The sequence below is a fragment of the Cetorhinus maximus genome, chromosome 14, assembly GCF_964194155.1.
Source record: "Cetorhinus maximus chromosome 14, sCetMax3.hap1.1, whole genome shotgun sequence".
In the NCBI taxonomy this organism is placed as follows: domain Eukaryota; kingdom Metazoa; phylum Chordata; class Chondrichthyes; order Lamniformes; family Cetorhinidae; genus Cetorhinus; species Cetorhinus maximus.
In genome coordinates this window covers 64,535,831-64,551,845 of record NC_135892.1, presented here as the reverse complement: position 1 = coordinate 64,551,845, position 16,015 = coordinate 64,535,831, and the positions used below count along the sequence as shown (strand labels likewise).

Below are 16,015 nucleotides of genomic sequence, written 5' to 3'. Positions count from 1 at the left end.
GCTTTTTTCAGGCTGGGTAACACCCTCATAGTATCTTCCATTGAGCAGCAGCAGCAGTGTGGAAAGGGCTACAAACTTTGACCATAATACTGGCTTTCCCCGAGCACAGGATTGGAATGTGATTTGATTATAATTAAGTAGCCTTTTGAGCCTGTTTGCATGAACAGAAGGAGGTATACTCTCAATATCTAGCTAGTCTGTGACCACTTCTGAGCCAAAAAGTTGTGGGTTCAAGCCCCACTCCAGGATATGAGCACAAATACCTAGTGCGGCAGTGAGGGAATGCTGTACTGCCAGAGATGTCATCTTTCAGGTGTGGTGATAACTTGAGGCCCTGTCTGCCTGTAAGGTGGACAAAAAAATCCCATGACGCTATTCTGAAGTAATACAGAGGCCCTACCTTTGCTGTTCTGGCAATATTTATCCATCATTCAACTTTGTAGGATTTTGCTGTGTATGAATTGACGGCCTCATTTCCTTCACTGTGCAACTACACATCAAAAGTACTTCACTGACTGTAAAGCACTTTGGGATAGCCTGAGGTCATGAAAGATGCTAAATAAATGCAAATAAATTCTTTCTTGCACCAGAACTGAATGGTGCAAATCTATGCCTGGTTTCCTGGCAGCTCTCACAATGCATTTATTTGGTGTTACACATTTAATTTAGCTTTTGTTTGAAGTTGAAAGTAGAACGGAAGGATGGTTCCTGGAAGACCAATGCTTATTCAGTTTTGGCTACTGACAGCTTTGAGGCAAATATAGACAAATCCTGATTGCCAATATAATCAGAAGATCATTATTGAGCATATATTTGATATCTTGCAGAAGTACTTTAGATGTCTGGACTGATTAGAAAAAGCATTATAATGTAGTCCTGTTACAATCCTCCACCCCATCCCCATCACAGCTCAGGTCTCCAGGATCACTGTCAGATGCTACATGCTTTATAGCTCCATATTGCAAAGATGTTTTATTCATGGAAGATGAAAAGTGAGTCCAGAAGAATATGGCCTGGATTTTCACAGAGTCGTGGAGACTCTGCACAGCTCCCAGAATAGTGGATGGGACCAGGATGCAGAAGCCTGGCCTCCATTTCTGACAAATCACGTTTTTGCCATTAGGGGAAAGGTGGCGGATGTGAGTTGCACGTGAAGGAAACTCAAACTCAGCTGGGACATATGAACTCAGTGCTGCGTTTAAACAGACCCCATTTGGCTGTAGCAAGGGCCATAACCTGTAGTGTGGGAGTTACAAATTTATGTAGTAGGCATAAAAGGTGGATAAGATCTGTATATATGTCATGATGTGAAGTTACTTAAATTCCCAGCACTTTAAAAAATAAGAAAAAGGCTGCCAGTGTCAGTCAGAGTAAAAAATACTCTGTTCTAGCAGTTACAATAGTTGTTTATTGACATTTCCCTAAGGGCTCTTTATGAATGCTTGGTTGATTTCCAAAAGCTATAATTATCTCAACGAGTGGGGGAGGATGGTTTCTAGGTTGACAGTTTGATTGACAGCTCAAAGAGGTTATCAAAGGATTATCTGTCTTTGATGAGGGGCTATAAATAGAAAGTTTGCCTTTATAAGATATTCACCACTTGAGGAGATCTAAAAGCTTTGAATGGACTTTCAAGAATGGGATTTTTCTTAATATAGTGAAGACTGTACAATGCTAGACCTTTACTTTATTTCATCTCAACATGGCTCCTGAGGTTTACCCATGGTGAATACTAGGTGAGTTAGCATGGAGGATATAAGGGCCAAAGGTGTTGGGTGGGTTGGCATGAGTTGGCAAAGATTGGCATTGAGTTGGAATGGGGGCTATATGAGGCCAGGGAGTGGGTGGGGGTCATGAGTTGGTGTGGAGAGTATGAGGGATATGGAGTGGATGGGTTGCAAGGGGTAAGGGCTAGAGGGCCTAAAATTTAACAAAACAACTGAGACAAAGTCCCAGAGAGCTGAGGCAAGCCTGTTAACCAGCCTGCCTTTGTCAGTCCTGTGGATGCTTTCAATCTGCTTCTGGGGCTAGCCGGCCTAACCCTACCTGCCATCGCAGAACAAAATTGAATCTGACGGGGCACTTTCAACCGAGATGGAGCTGCCGAGTCGGGAAATTTCCCAGCTTGAGCCACCCGCCTCAGTAGTGAAAATCCAGCCCTCAAAGTGCAGGAGAAAGGCAGTGAATATAAGGAAGTAGCTCCAAAAACACGAGTATCATCTGGAAAACTGGTGTGCCAGGCGATAATCCAGGGTATTGATTGCTAAATATCTGACCCGATCCTTTAAGGAACCCCTCTGTCAACATTCAGAAAAATAAGGTCCCAAATCACAATACCATCCTTAACACCTCCTCCAATAGCACCAATATCCATTATTATTCTGCACAGAGAAAAATTCCTCAGCAGAACATACAAATCAACTTCATAACATTTATTGAATGAATTGAGTCATGTGTGAATGTTGTCAGCACTTTGACAGTAATTCCCATTTGGGTGATGGATTGTGCGTGATCAGCCATGACCTTATTGAACGGCGGAGCAGGCTCAAGGGGCCGAATGATCTACTCCTGTTCCTACTTCTTATGTTCTTATTTAGCCTGCAACTTCTTTTCAGTGGTACTTCAGATTTGTATTTTCCTCCTATATGCAGTTTATTTTCCTTCTATAACCTGTTTAAGAGGATTTGTTACTCACAGGACACAAAACAACTAAGGGGATTAAACTACATGCTTGGTGCGCCCCAACACAAGGAAACTTTGTTCAGCCAGCACACTGACTGGACTCCACCTGTGTTGCACACGTATTAACATATAAGTGCTGAAGCCTGGTGCATGCTCCAATGTACCAAGATAAGGGAAGAGTGCAATTTCTAGTGGTCTGGCTTGAGAGTGCAGATAGGGCGAAAGTGTTGGAAAATGAGCATAAAGTTTGGAGTTCTAGAAAGAATATCTCCAAATGGCTGCTCTTCTCCACAGAAATACTAAAACCCACACGTCACAACAAAAAAGCAGTGGGACAATGAGGCCACCTTTAAAAAGTTCCAGGGGTTGCACCGGTGCCAGAGCTGTCTACTCCAGCTTTTTGTTTGGTGCCCCTGCTGCAAACTGACAGTTCTTGAAGCAGCCTGGAAACTTCACCATAATACCTCTAATAAATGTTTGAATGAGGTTTGTGCTGTAGGCCATTGGAAGGTTCCTGTGCAGCCAATGCAGAATAAGTGCAAGGTCTGATGCAGGTGCAGATCTGGCACAGGGATGAAATTCCAGAATTTTTGTTCCATTGAGATGTGCCTGTACCCTTGGCATTGGCTAAATAACAGGTCCTAAACTGTACATAACAAGCAAGTTTTATTATTTACAAAAACTTTTCCCTCTGCTTAGCGTACCAACAACAGTTCCTAGGTAACAAGATTATGCATTGATAAATGTGTAAATCTATTAGGTCTCCTTTTAATCTTCTTTGTTCCAAGGAGAACGCTGCTAACTTTTCCACCCTCTCCTCATAACTGAAGTCCTTCATCATGATAAGCCTGCTCTGAACCACTTCTGATGCCTTTACAACACTCTTGATGTGTAGTGCCCAGAACTGGCCACAATGGGGTGGACTTTAGAGGGGGACAGATTACCTGCCCCCCGCCATTCTCTCCCCCAACCTAGTGCCCTTACGTCAAGACCATTTTTGGGTTCCGACCCCGTTGGAGGTCGGAGTGTGATGCGTGTCAGTATTTTGTGGGTGGGCGACCAATAAGTCACCTCTTCAATATTCATCCAATTACAGAGGGTGGGCATGATCAGGAGGCAGGAGATAGATATAGCAGTTCCATTTAAAAGATGCTGCCCATCCCCACTGCTCTAATGGGCATTGGAACTGGTGACCCCCATATTGAAATACAGACTTGGTCACTATGGCCACTGCCAAATTTCCCTTACACTTTGATGAAGAAGCTGTTCTACAAGACCCACCCTCTCCATCAACACTCCCAATCCTAGTGCTCTGCTTAAGCCATGGTGAGTCATGGTGACTTTATACAGAGGATTTAATGTCTGCCGCTTTAGTGAAGGGGTTCCCTCTGCGCAGCCGGCTCATCTGTTTGGATGAGGTGCTGACACAGTGTGGGTCCCGTGCACTTTTAAGAAAACTGAAATACTGTCTCAAACAAACTCACAAGTGACTGCTTCCTCACACTGACTGTCTTCCCACCACCATTGGGCAGGTGGCCATTCTCCCTGCGAAGTCGCTTCTGGAAAAACCGTGTGGAGGTGGCAATGTATCGGGCAACTAGCCTGACATGCTGCAGCGTGAATTTACCAGCTTACCCTCCCTCTAACCCCGCCTGCACCTCTGTGGCAAAATCTAGTCCCAAGATTCTTCAAAATCATTGTATTTATAGTATAGTGTTTCTCCATATTAATCCTCCCAAAGTTCATCAGTTCTCGCTTCTCCATGTTGAATTCCATCGACCATACTTTTCTCCATTTGGCCATTCTCAGTCATCATGAAGCCTATAGCTATCACCTGAAAACTTTATAATGTTGCTCCCTACATCTGAGTCCAAGCCATTCCTAAGCACAGAAAAAAGTGATGGGGTGGAATTTAACGGTCACAGCAGTGGGGCCATTCCACCTCAGCCATTTCCAGGAGCCCTTTCCGGATTACATCCCAATGAGGCAGCCCGCTGGCTGCCATCGGGGTTGCCAGCTCCACCAGTGGAAATTTCCCACTGCATTTACCAGATATCCCGCCTCTGAGAGCTGCTGGCCTCAGCGTCACCAGGAGCAGTGATCACTGCTAGTACTGCATTAGGCCCAAGGCTGAAATTGCCTTCCAGGCCCGATCGCGGGCAGCAGTCAGCTTTCTGACCGCCCCCGCCCACTCCTGCCGAGCCCACACGTCAAGGGCAAAATTCTGCCCATAGTGCTAAGGGTAGTGATGGAGAGGAATTTCTGCTTTATGTACAAGAGAACTTACTCAACATGTCTCCAGTCCAACAAAGAAGGAACCAGTTTGGATCTGGTACTGGGAGATTAAGTAGGGTAAGTCAAGTATGTTGCTGGAGCCCCCAGACAAAGCAGGGTGGATCATTTGGCCATTCAGGGAGGCCCTGGTGAGGAAGGTGGAGGTGGACTGTTGTGAAGGGCAGGGATGTGCTTCCTGTGGGCCCCTTCTTGCCATTGGTGTGCCCGTCTGTTGGGCACAGAATGTCCGAGAAGGATGAAACCCCACCAGGCCTCAGGCTTGCCAGCCAGGGTTTACCTGGCTGTTTGTCTACATGCCAGCTGCACCAGAGGGACAAGGCCCTTAAGTGGCCACTTAAGGGCTTCAATTAGCCTCTGGGTGGGAAGGCTGCCCTCGACTCTTCCTGCCCCAAGCTTAATTGGGGGCAGTAGGAAAAGTGAGGGGCTCTGCTTCACATGCTTTCCCGCCCCATTGTACTGCCTCCCCCACCTCCCAGCCTGCCTCCAGGCAGGAGCACGAAATTCCACTCTGGACTCAAAACTGACCTTGGCAAACACCACTGCAAACCATCCCCAATCCAAAAGAATCGATCCACAACTATCCTTTGCTTCCTGTGACTAAGTCAACTTTATGTTCAGGCTGCCATTTTCCCCTTAATTCTATCTGCTTAATAAGCCTCTTTGTGTGGCAAATTGCTGAACACCTTCTGGAAGTCCATATATACATCATCTACTCAAAGTCACCATAGTCTCAGAGGACCATAGGCTGCTCTCTCACCAGAGAGAGGCAACTGTTGGTGAGTTTAACCTGAGGGTCAATATACTTCAGGCAAGAGGCAAGGTTGAGAAGGCTTCATGGATGACCTGAGTCAATACAGGAATTGAACCCACGCTGTTGGCATCACGCTGCATCACAAACCAGCCATCCAGCCAACTGAGCCAACTACACTACCTTAACCACCCTTCTCTGCTACTCACCAAAGAATTCAATCATTTTAATCAGACCTTATTTATCTTTAACAAATCCATGCTGACTCTCCTTGATTAACTCATGCCTTTCCAAACGAAAACTTCTTTCTATACTTACTTAATCTGAAGTATGTTGTGTTCACTGTTAGCTAGATGATCTACTATTGAATATACTTGACTTACCCTACTTAATCTCCCAGTACCAGATCCAAACTGGTTCTCTCTTTGTTGGACTGGAGACATGTTGAGTAAGTTCTCCTGTACATAAAGCAGAAATTCCTCTCCATCACTACCCTTAGCACTATGGGCAGAATTTTGTCCTTGACGTGTGGGCTCGGCGGGAGTGGGCGGGGGCGGTCAGAAAGCTGACTGCCGCCCGCGATCGGGCCTGGAAGGCAATTTCATGCTGGTGGCCAATTAAGGCCTGCCCAGCGTGAAACGTGAGCCGGTGGGGGGGGGGGATGGGGGAGTGTGAGCCGAGCGAGCACGACTTTCATGTACGCAATCTCCCTGAGGCATTATAAATGTTATGAAACATACCCTCTCATGTGACTCTGCCACATGAGCAGGGACATGTTATTAATGAAAAAATAAAGTTTTTATTTGATTTTTATTTGGAAACCTCACCCGCCCGTTTCCAAAAAAGTGCAAACGCCGCTTGGCCTTTTTGCCTGCCCACCAACCGTAAGGTTGGACGGGTAGTGAAAAATTTCTTTGAATTAACTTTTCAATGGCTTTAATTATTGGCGGGCATGCTGCCGACTCTGGAGCGCACCCGCCAACCAAAATATTGCGCAAGTGTGTGATGACATCGGGACGCATGCCCGACGCCATCGGGCGTCATTTTACGTTCAGTCAGGGCGGGTGCACCCACCTGCCGAGCTAAAAATTTTACCCTATATACTTTTCCCTGTCTATATCAGGGTAATTCTCATTCTTTGGGTCAAAGCCAGGATTATTCGAGGGTTGCCATAACTTTATTGTGGGGCAGGCCCCACGTTTACCTCAGTGGATCAGGGATCGAGCCACGTGCTATTGGCGTTATTCTGAACCACACACTAATCATCCAACTGAGCTAAAAGGCCCCCTGTCAGGGTGATTAAAGTCTCCTAAAGCTACTACTCTATTTTTGCTATGCATTTATTTTTGTTACTGTTAAAAGTCTGAAAGGAAAAATCCTTTAGGCATTCCTTCCTCTGAGTTTTTTTTTGGAGCAATATGAGAAAGATATGCACCTACATTGTCACATATACAAATTCAGGAACACATGGTTGCAGGTAGAGGAAGTGACAGAATTGTTTTGTCAAATAGAAACCTGTAGATAGCTCCACTGCAGGAATGGAAATCAATGTCCCTACAGCCTGAAATGTTATGCTTCAAGTTTCTTTCAAGCAACCATAGCAACACCATCAGTCAATCCACATGTGCACAGATGTGTCAAGTAGCTCGCTGATGCATTGTTTGCCCTAACCTTTGACATTTACCCTGTGGAAAACTAGAAGCAGAATGAGAAGACACAGCAATTGTTCCACATCACACATTTCCCTGAGTCTATAGCGTTATATCAGCTGCACCCAGAAGACTATCCAGGCCCTAACATACAAGCCGATGGCTTTCAGGAACTGCAAACGGTCCCATCCCATCGATGCACGGGCGATCAATGAGCAGCAAAACAGAATCATGGCAATTGATGCCTATATCTCAAGTGGCAGCAATGACACATTCATTTTAAGATAATTTGCTATGCAGCAGACCATGGGTGGAATTGGCCCAGATTTGCACTAAGTGCGGTAGTGGGTGGGTAAAATGATATTTTGCAATGGCGGCTTCACATGCTGTATTGTCCCAAATCCACTGGATTAATTATGCATTCCCGGGAAACTCGCTGTTTAAATAGCGGGCAGGCTGCACAGAAGACAGATGGCCCTGAAAGGCAAAAGGATTGCAGCCCTCTGGTTTAGGGAGGCGTCCCTCGAGTGCCTTTTGTGCACCGTGGAGATCCGCTGTGATGGCCTCTACCCCCTCTCTGACCACAGGAGGGGCAGCAACATCACCAATCCAGCATGGGAGGCAGTGATCAGTGCCGATGCCTTGCAAAAGAGGACAGCCACCCAGTGCCACAACAGGATGAATGATCTCATCTGTTCCACCAGGGTAAGTCACTCTTCTCATCACTCTCAACTCACACACTCACAAACCCATTACACATCGGCAGGGATCTCACACCTCAAGGGACACCCCCACTAACACTCACACACACCCTCACATCTCCATCAGGCTCATATCCTCTCGAGCTCCCGTCCTTATCCTGACCATGGCTCCACTCACCACACAAACATTCCATGCAGTGCCATGTATCCTGCTCACACTCTCTCCACCTGTTTACATGCTTAGAAGCTGGCTCACATCAGCAGGGAGAGGTCCCAGACCGGGGGTGGACTGGCCCACATTAGGCCCCTCACTCACTATGAGGAGCGTGCCATCGCGTTGATTAGTGAGGACATGGGTCGTGACTACGGTGACGGTGAGGTCAGCAGTGAACACCCATATGAGGATCCTGCAACACATCATCCCTCTCTCAAGGCAAATGTGGGTGCTCTCTCTCCTGCTTTTGACTCTGCCACCATGCACTAATTATCTCTACTTTGGCTTACAGGGATCCTGCCAAGTGACCGAGACCCTCAGCCAGCCAGTCCCTCAAATCCTTCCAGGTCCTCATCTCCAGCCAAGAGGACACCTCCTACACTGAAGAGCTTGAAATAAGCAGCTTGGAAGACCCATCACAGCGCTTACCCACACCCTCCACAAGCGTAGAGACACATGCCTCGGTGGTACCTAGATCTAGAGCAGGCTCAGGTTCACGATCTTGTGGTCACTGCATGGACACGTGTCCACAGCAGGAGGAGGCAGGTTCAACCGAGCTCACTGGCACTCGGATAACTACTAGGAAAGAGGCATCTGTGAGGTCCGAGTCAGATGATGAACCGCTGTGTTTAACCTTTCAACCTGGAGAGTTTGTGGATGTGGGAGTGTCATGCAGAGCTGTAGGAAGCCCTCAACAGAGTGGCTCATGAGTCGGAGCAGTGCGTCCACCTGCTCTCTGATAAAGTGGTGCCCACGTGTGTGTACGGAGGTCTGCATGGGGAGGAGGGCAGATGCCATGGAGACCCTGGTCCAGCAGAACATGGGGATGTGTGCAGATCTGCACTCCATCGCGGGAGCCATGGGTGAGTTCATTGTAGTGGCAATGCAAGGCAGAAAGAGGGCACCTCAATAGCCCTCCAGGTACTCCTTCCCCTCAGGGAGTCAGGCTGGAGCCCCTGGGTGCCCAAAGGGAGGAGGAGCAGCAGCTGTACACCCCTGGGTCATCTACTCTGGAATCTCAGAGGCTGTCCTCTCCCCAAGTCCCCTTTGCCCTGTGAACCCCTCAACCTTATCCTCTGTCACCACAGAGGGAGCAGCTGGCCAACGAGTGATTGAGGGAGAAGTGTGTGTGTAGCAGGGCCTTTCAGGGCCCTGTGCAAGCACTCTCCCATGCACGCGCATCCTTCACTTATCATACTCACCTCAATGTCCTGAGCATTTTCAATGCTGCCTGCTGGGGTTTGCTTTCAGTTGTCCATCTGAGCTGACCTGCATCTCCGCCCACCCACTGATCTCACTCCCATGCAGCACCTGATCTCGGCCACCACGACTCTCGTTTCAGTTTTGATTTAGACAGCATGGTCTGGATTCAGTTTTACATGTGCTCTCCCGTCTTTTCCTCTCCCCCAGTCACCCAGTTCCTTTCCCTCATCAATGTTGACCTCCTGGCCTCACCTTCCACCTCTCCTACCAGCCACATGCCCTTTCCTTCAGCGATGTCCAGGTAAACGTGCACGTTCCCTTCCTTCCCAAAAATCCCACCCCTATTTACCTCCCCGACTTCCTCCTTCCCACCCCAAGGGTCTGTGTCTGCCTCCAAGTCCCCACCATCCACTCTTGTTGTCCCTTCTACCACTACCATCGAACTGTCACTCTTCCCACCCTACTGCCTCACTCTGCCCTTGGTCATTGTCACCATTCTCTCATACCATGCCCACCCTCAGTTTGCTCCCCAGGAGGCAGTCATGGATTCATCAGTGCCCTCCCTTGCATGTTCACCTGTACATCCCCCACTCTGGACCCCTTCCCCTCTCTGGACCCCTTCTCCCTGGACTCCCCCACTTAGTCCTCTCCCCACACCCCCACCCTGGACTAACCCTCCGCTTAGTCCTTCCCCCATTCCTGGCTCCTTCCTCCAGCCTTACTTCTTCTGCCACCCTTAGTCCTTCCCCCCTCCGGACTCTTTTCTCCAGTTTACTTCTTCCTTCAGCCTTCCTTCTTCCTCCAGCCTTACTCCTTCCCCTTTCGGCACTCCTGCCTCCCCCTGGACTCCATCCCCTCTCTGCACTCCTTCCTCCCCCGGACTCCCTCCGCTCTCTGCACTCCTTCCTGCACCCTTATTCCCTCCCATTACCACATTCCTTCCTCTCCCAGATTCCCTCCCCTCTCCGCACTCCTTCCCCACTCCAAATTCCTTCCCTTACACCTTCTACAGCCCCCTTACACCTACCTCCTCAGTTGCCAACTCTCCCCCATTACCCCTCCTCCCTTGTATTCCCTCGCCCCCTCCCAACCTCCCTCCGATACCTTCTGTTCCCGCCTCCCAACCTTACTCCCGAAACCTTCATTCTCCCCCTCCCAACCTCACCCACCTCGACACCTTCGCTCCCCAACTCCCAAACCCCACCACCCCGACACCTCTTCCTCTCCTAGTCGATCCTAGGCCTTCTTCCCCCACCCCCCGGTACATTTTCCTCTCCTAAACACAGCTGGAACCTTCCCCTCCACCCCAATGACCATCATCCGTTGTGTGATAACCCTCAACAGTGACTTTCCAACTTCCATGAGCTGCTTCGCAGTGGAGTCACGTCCATGAGAATCCACCCAGCATGCCATGGACGTTCCTCCAAGGTCCCATTGCTGTCGGACTCTAGCATCTTCTGCTCCTCGGATATCTGCAACATGAGCAAGGCCCTGGCGGTAAGTCCTAACTTCTGCACGTCATAGTTGTCAAGGTGTGTTCTACACCGGCATGTTTTCCCACCAATGTGGGCATTTGATCCAGCAGAGGGATTTATCAGGAGGGCAGGCCTTAAAATGATACGCAGATGTATTACAATGAGGTTCCCGACATACGATGGTGGGAAACGTGGCCTTCTATTGACAGGCTGAGCGGATAATCGCAAATTGGTTTCACGACGTCGTGAAACCGATTTCTGGCCTTCTCACCATATTGTCCGCTCACTCCGCCAAACACACCCGACACCAGTGGGCATGGAAAATTCTGCCCCATGACTAACAATTGTAACGCTAGTCCATGGCGCTATTCCAACAGCCACCAAGACCATTTGCAGAAATTGTAAAGGCATCTTGAAGCAATGCTTTAGTGTTTCCCAACCCCTGCATTCAGTGAACACTCAGCTGCAGATACAATCTGGACTGGGAGGTTGCTGTGAATGGCCCCCACACTGGCAGATGTTCACCAGCTGTGAGAGTGCAAAGCTCGCAACATACCAGCCTCACTTTCTTAGCATGTGATCAATGTGCCCTCATATATCATGGTAATAAGCTATGCAAATATTCTCTGTAGTTTGCATTATATTGACTGTAATAGAGTGCTTGTGTGGTGGAAAATGTGGCAATGACCTACAAGACATGCCGAAGAATTTCTAATGGTGGGCGTTGTTCTTAAAAGGGAAGATGGGCATTGGTCAGAGCTGAAAAAGTTAAACAAGCTTTGCTTGGGCTGAATTGGGTAGAAATCAATCATTCTCAGCTCTTGAGCTTTTAGGCCTTGGAATTTTTGCTGCTGCTGATTAGGTTATGTAAAATGTGTAGCATAACATTGTCTCAACAAATCTATCAAGCTGATTAGTAACTATAATGCTTCAGTGGCAGATGGTGACTAATTCTCATTAACATGCAAATTTTATGGGTAACAACTGTAATAATAAAATATGAATGCAATGTACAACTTAATCAGCTGAATATATTAAGATGCTATTGATGAAAAATATTAGCTGAATCGTTAAGATTAAATGTTGTAATTTTTTTGTGATATACCTAATTATGACTGCTATAAAGGTATAATTAATGACTTCATTCATCGAATATCAATAGTATTAATAAATCTTTTACAAACCTATTTTACCCATTAGTTCTTCAAAATAAGCGACTTTTTAAAGGTTATTTCTGATTAATTAGCATATTTAGATCCTATTCTGATTTATATTCCCTGCAGATCTGATAAGGTTTATAAAATGCTATATTCAGTCAGTTCAATGAAGCTCATTATAATCCTCTTTTAAAATTTAAATTGTGTTCTTCAGAAACAATAATCTCCACAATGCAATAAATTCTCTCTGTAACACTGTGATCGGATTTGGTTCTTCTTTCAGCACGCCTTCTTTGGCGACCTCAGAATACCAAGGAATGACCAAACATTTTCCCTTGCTGGGTCACTTATAAGAACATAAAAAATAGGAGCAGGAGAAGGCCATTCAGCCTCTCAAGCGCCTGCCCCTCCGTTCAATAAAATCATGGCTGATCTGCCTCAGGCCTCAATTCCTCTTTCGTGCCAGCTCTATTGCTCTGTTGGAGCCCTGCCAGCTGCATATGGCATTTGTTGGGCATGGAGTTGTTCTCTCTACAAGATAACTGTATAAGCTTGCTGCGCAAACACTCAGATGCATTTTAAGGTTTGGGACTAGAACATGTGGAAAGTTTGCTCCAGGCCCTGTGTTTTTGTAACTGCATTACCAGTAATACTGGAGGGGGCAGGGAGTGGGTGAGTGGGGGGGTGTGGTGTTGGGTGCATGCGAGAGGGCGTTGGGTGGTGGGCAGTAGGATATTTATGATTCTATAATGCAAGGGGAAAGTAGGACCGGATGGTCAGTGGCTTTATGTCTGAAAAGGCAGATGAAAATTTGTTCACTGTTGACGCTGGAGATGAAATGAAAGATCTGGTCCATAATAAAGGGAAAATGAGCCATTGTGAACTGGACTAATTCTACAGCTTTCTACAGGGCCATCTTAGTCCAGGGTTCTTGACTTTCCCTCCCCCCCCCCATTCAGTATAGGCTCCTTACAAGATGGCAGTGCATCCTGCTTGTAAATAGGTGGTGGTCAGTCTCAATACTAGACATCCAGGGACAGATGTGGGAGGAGATAGTGTACTGAAATAAACCTGAAGAGAAGACCACCCAACAGAGCCACACATCAGGTAAATAAGGTCAAGATTATACGCTGCAGAGTAATTGCTGGTAATCTTTTTCCACATTTATTAGTCAACCATGCCATGACCTCATAAAAGAAAGTAAAAACAAACCTGCATTTATTAAGCGTCTTTCACGTCCTCCAGAGGTGCCTTAGCTCTCCACATTAAGCACTTTCAACGTGTAGACACTATTGTAATCTAAAAGATGGAACCTCTGGCAGTGCCACATTCACTCAGCACTGAACTGGGCTGTTAGCTTACACTATGTGCTAAAGCCTCTGGGATAAATTGTCCTTTGTTCCTTATATATATTTCCATACTTCAGCAGGACTCATATGCAATGTGAAATTTACAATTTCCATGCCACAATCAAAACTCCTAAAGGTTTCACACATCAAACCAAGAAAAAATGCAACAAGAGTAGCCTTGTTTTCACTCCAACCATGAAATCCCAGATTTCAGCCACTTGACTAAAAAAAAATCCTTCAAATTTGCCAAAAGAGTCAATAAAAATGTAGTAATGGGAAATGAGTGAGTGATAAAACACTACACCATAAAGATCATAAATGCATTTCAAAGCCTTTGTCATGTTAAGAGTTCCTTTGCTCCCATTCTAAATGGATGCATAAGAAAGTGAGAAACTCAGTACAAACGTACAATGTTAGCTTGGCCTAATGGTAGCTTTATTGCCTTTTTATGATATGAAACAATTTGCTAACAGAAATTGTTTTGAACTACATTGTGAAAAATAAAAACCTGGCTCTAACAATTAGTGATGACACTGTGAACGGCACCCCCTGGGTGACAGGCTACGCTTCTCCCCCTCACCAGAGCCTGCCAGCTTGGCATCTGCTGAAATCCTCAAACACTGACCAAAATCCTGATCCAATGTCACATGCCTCCATCCTGAAGAGCTATAAGGTGGGACGTCCTGATCCAGAAGGGCGGAATCCCATCTCTGGTCCATCAATGACCAATTGGCCGTTAAATGGCTGCAGGGTAGCCATTGTTTCCCCTGTTGGATTCTCCCCTGACTTTCTAGCCAGAGTGGGGGTGGGAGTAGGGAATCCAATGCCTTATATAATTCAATCTACTATACATTTGCCAATCCACCAAAAACTCAGCAGATTGGGTTTCCACCTTGACAGCATACCCTTTCATGTCACCAGTGGACATATGGCCCATGAAGCCTGGCGCAACCTCATTGAAGACATGTTGTAACAGACTGAGTACCGATCTACGACCACATGACCATAGGAAAACACGCTACCAGCTGAATGTGTTCCATCTCCAGACACTAGTGTGGTCAACTTTAACAATAGTATTTACTCTGAGGGGTATTCTTGCTAAATTAGGTCAATTGGTCACTTTGTTCTGGTCTGTGGTCTAGATTGTTCTAATTATACTAATTTCCTGTGGTACTGCTCATCATTGATCAGAGAATATGCTGTTTTATAATAACAGAGCCATACATTATAAAGCATTGCATGAATGGTTTTGATGTCAATGTGCCGCGGTGTACACGTTTCTTTAAGGCAGCAATGTGTCTTCCTTCTGTTGAGGCTAATTGTTCTTAGACTGTTCTTCAAGTCAATGAAGAGGCCACACGATCTTTTCTTAATAATGTGATGACTGAGATCAATTAGAGGGTCAGTTTGTTGATGGAGATGTTTCTCTGTACATTGAAAAGTATTGCTTCCTTTGAAACAGGCATAAAATTTACAGGTGTGTCTGTGTGATATCTGAACTCTGTCTCAGAAGTGTTCTTGAGTAGCACTGCACAAGGTTCGTTAGAGCATATACTAAAGGATGCTGCCTGAAATGTGAAAGGAAGTGACAATAATAGGAATTGCAGATTCTATGCAAGATCTTTAACATATAAATATATTAGATTCAATATTAACTCCCACCACCATGGTCAGGAGGAGGCCAGGGTGGGTAAAACTGAAAAACTTGGAAGATCATCTACGTTTCACGCTGGGCGGGCCTTAATTGGCCCACCAGGGTGAAATCGCAGTTGCAGCCCAATCGCAGGCGGTGGTCAGCTTCCCGACCACTCCCGCCCACCCCCACCGAGCCTGCCTGAGAAGGATAAAATTCTGCCCTATGTCTTCCCACACATCCCAGTGGGGCCCATTCCAGTTGCTTAGCTTGAGATTCAAACAGGTAGTGCAATGTGGTCTGGAGGTCCCTACTACAAGTTTCCAAACTGTCTTCCTTCACTCAGTTAATCAATCAGCAGGGGGCCGGTTTACCTGTCCAGCAGCCAGCCAGCATACCAAATAGGTCGGCTGCTGGGTGGGAAACAGAAGAAAAATTTTACAATGAGGTCCTGCCATTCAGTAAGGCAGGATCTCTGCGTCCCCAACTCTGGGTTCTTCGGTAGTTTCTGGCTTCACTCACATCTTGCCCATTTTCATGTAACTATCAGGGCCATTGGATTTTATGTTCAACACAAAATATAGAACATCTGCTTTATTTCCCCTTCCCTTTAAGTTTCAGCTACAAACTTTGAGAGCTATCTTGCTAGATAATTGATTGCGACAGTAAGGCCTGTTTTATCATACTGACACAAATATACATAGTATATAGTTTGTCAAAAAAGAAGAATTTCTCTTACATGTATCTTAGATGGGGAAGATTTCCGAATGCTCCTTGTTCGATATGTGCAAGAAGCTTTGCTTTATCAATTATTCTGTAAAACAATAACAAAGAATAGAGTGATTGATTATTGCTCTATTGTGTAAGCTGCTCAGCATAAATATACTGTTAATATGGCATAGTTAAAAT

General features: G+C 46.3%; 1 protein-coding gene across 6 annotated transcripts in view; it reads right to left on the bottom strand.

Moving 5' to 3' along the window:
* The window catches only part of LOC144689692 (follicle-stimulating hormone receptor-like), a 203,983-nt gene that overhangs the window by 42,970 nt on the left and 144,998 nt on the right, over positions 1–16,015 (bottom strand). For 4 of the 6 annotated variants that reach the window (XM_078556999.1, XM_078557004.1, XM_078557000.1 and 1 more), the window contains exon 4: positions 15,846–15,920. The exons of 1 other annotated variant lie outside the window; for it this stretch is intronic. In XM_078556999.1, the coding sequence (XP_078413125.1) occupies positions 15,846–15,920 (75 nt within the window). Of the gene's footprint in view, positions 1–15,845; positions 15,921–16,015 lie in introns of those variants that run through there. One more of the 6 variants, XM_078557005.1, reaches the window with a different exon arrangement.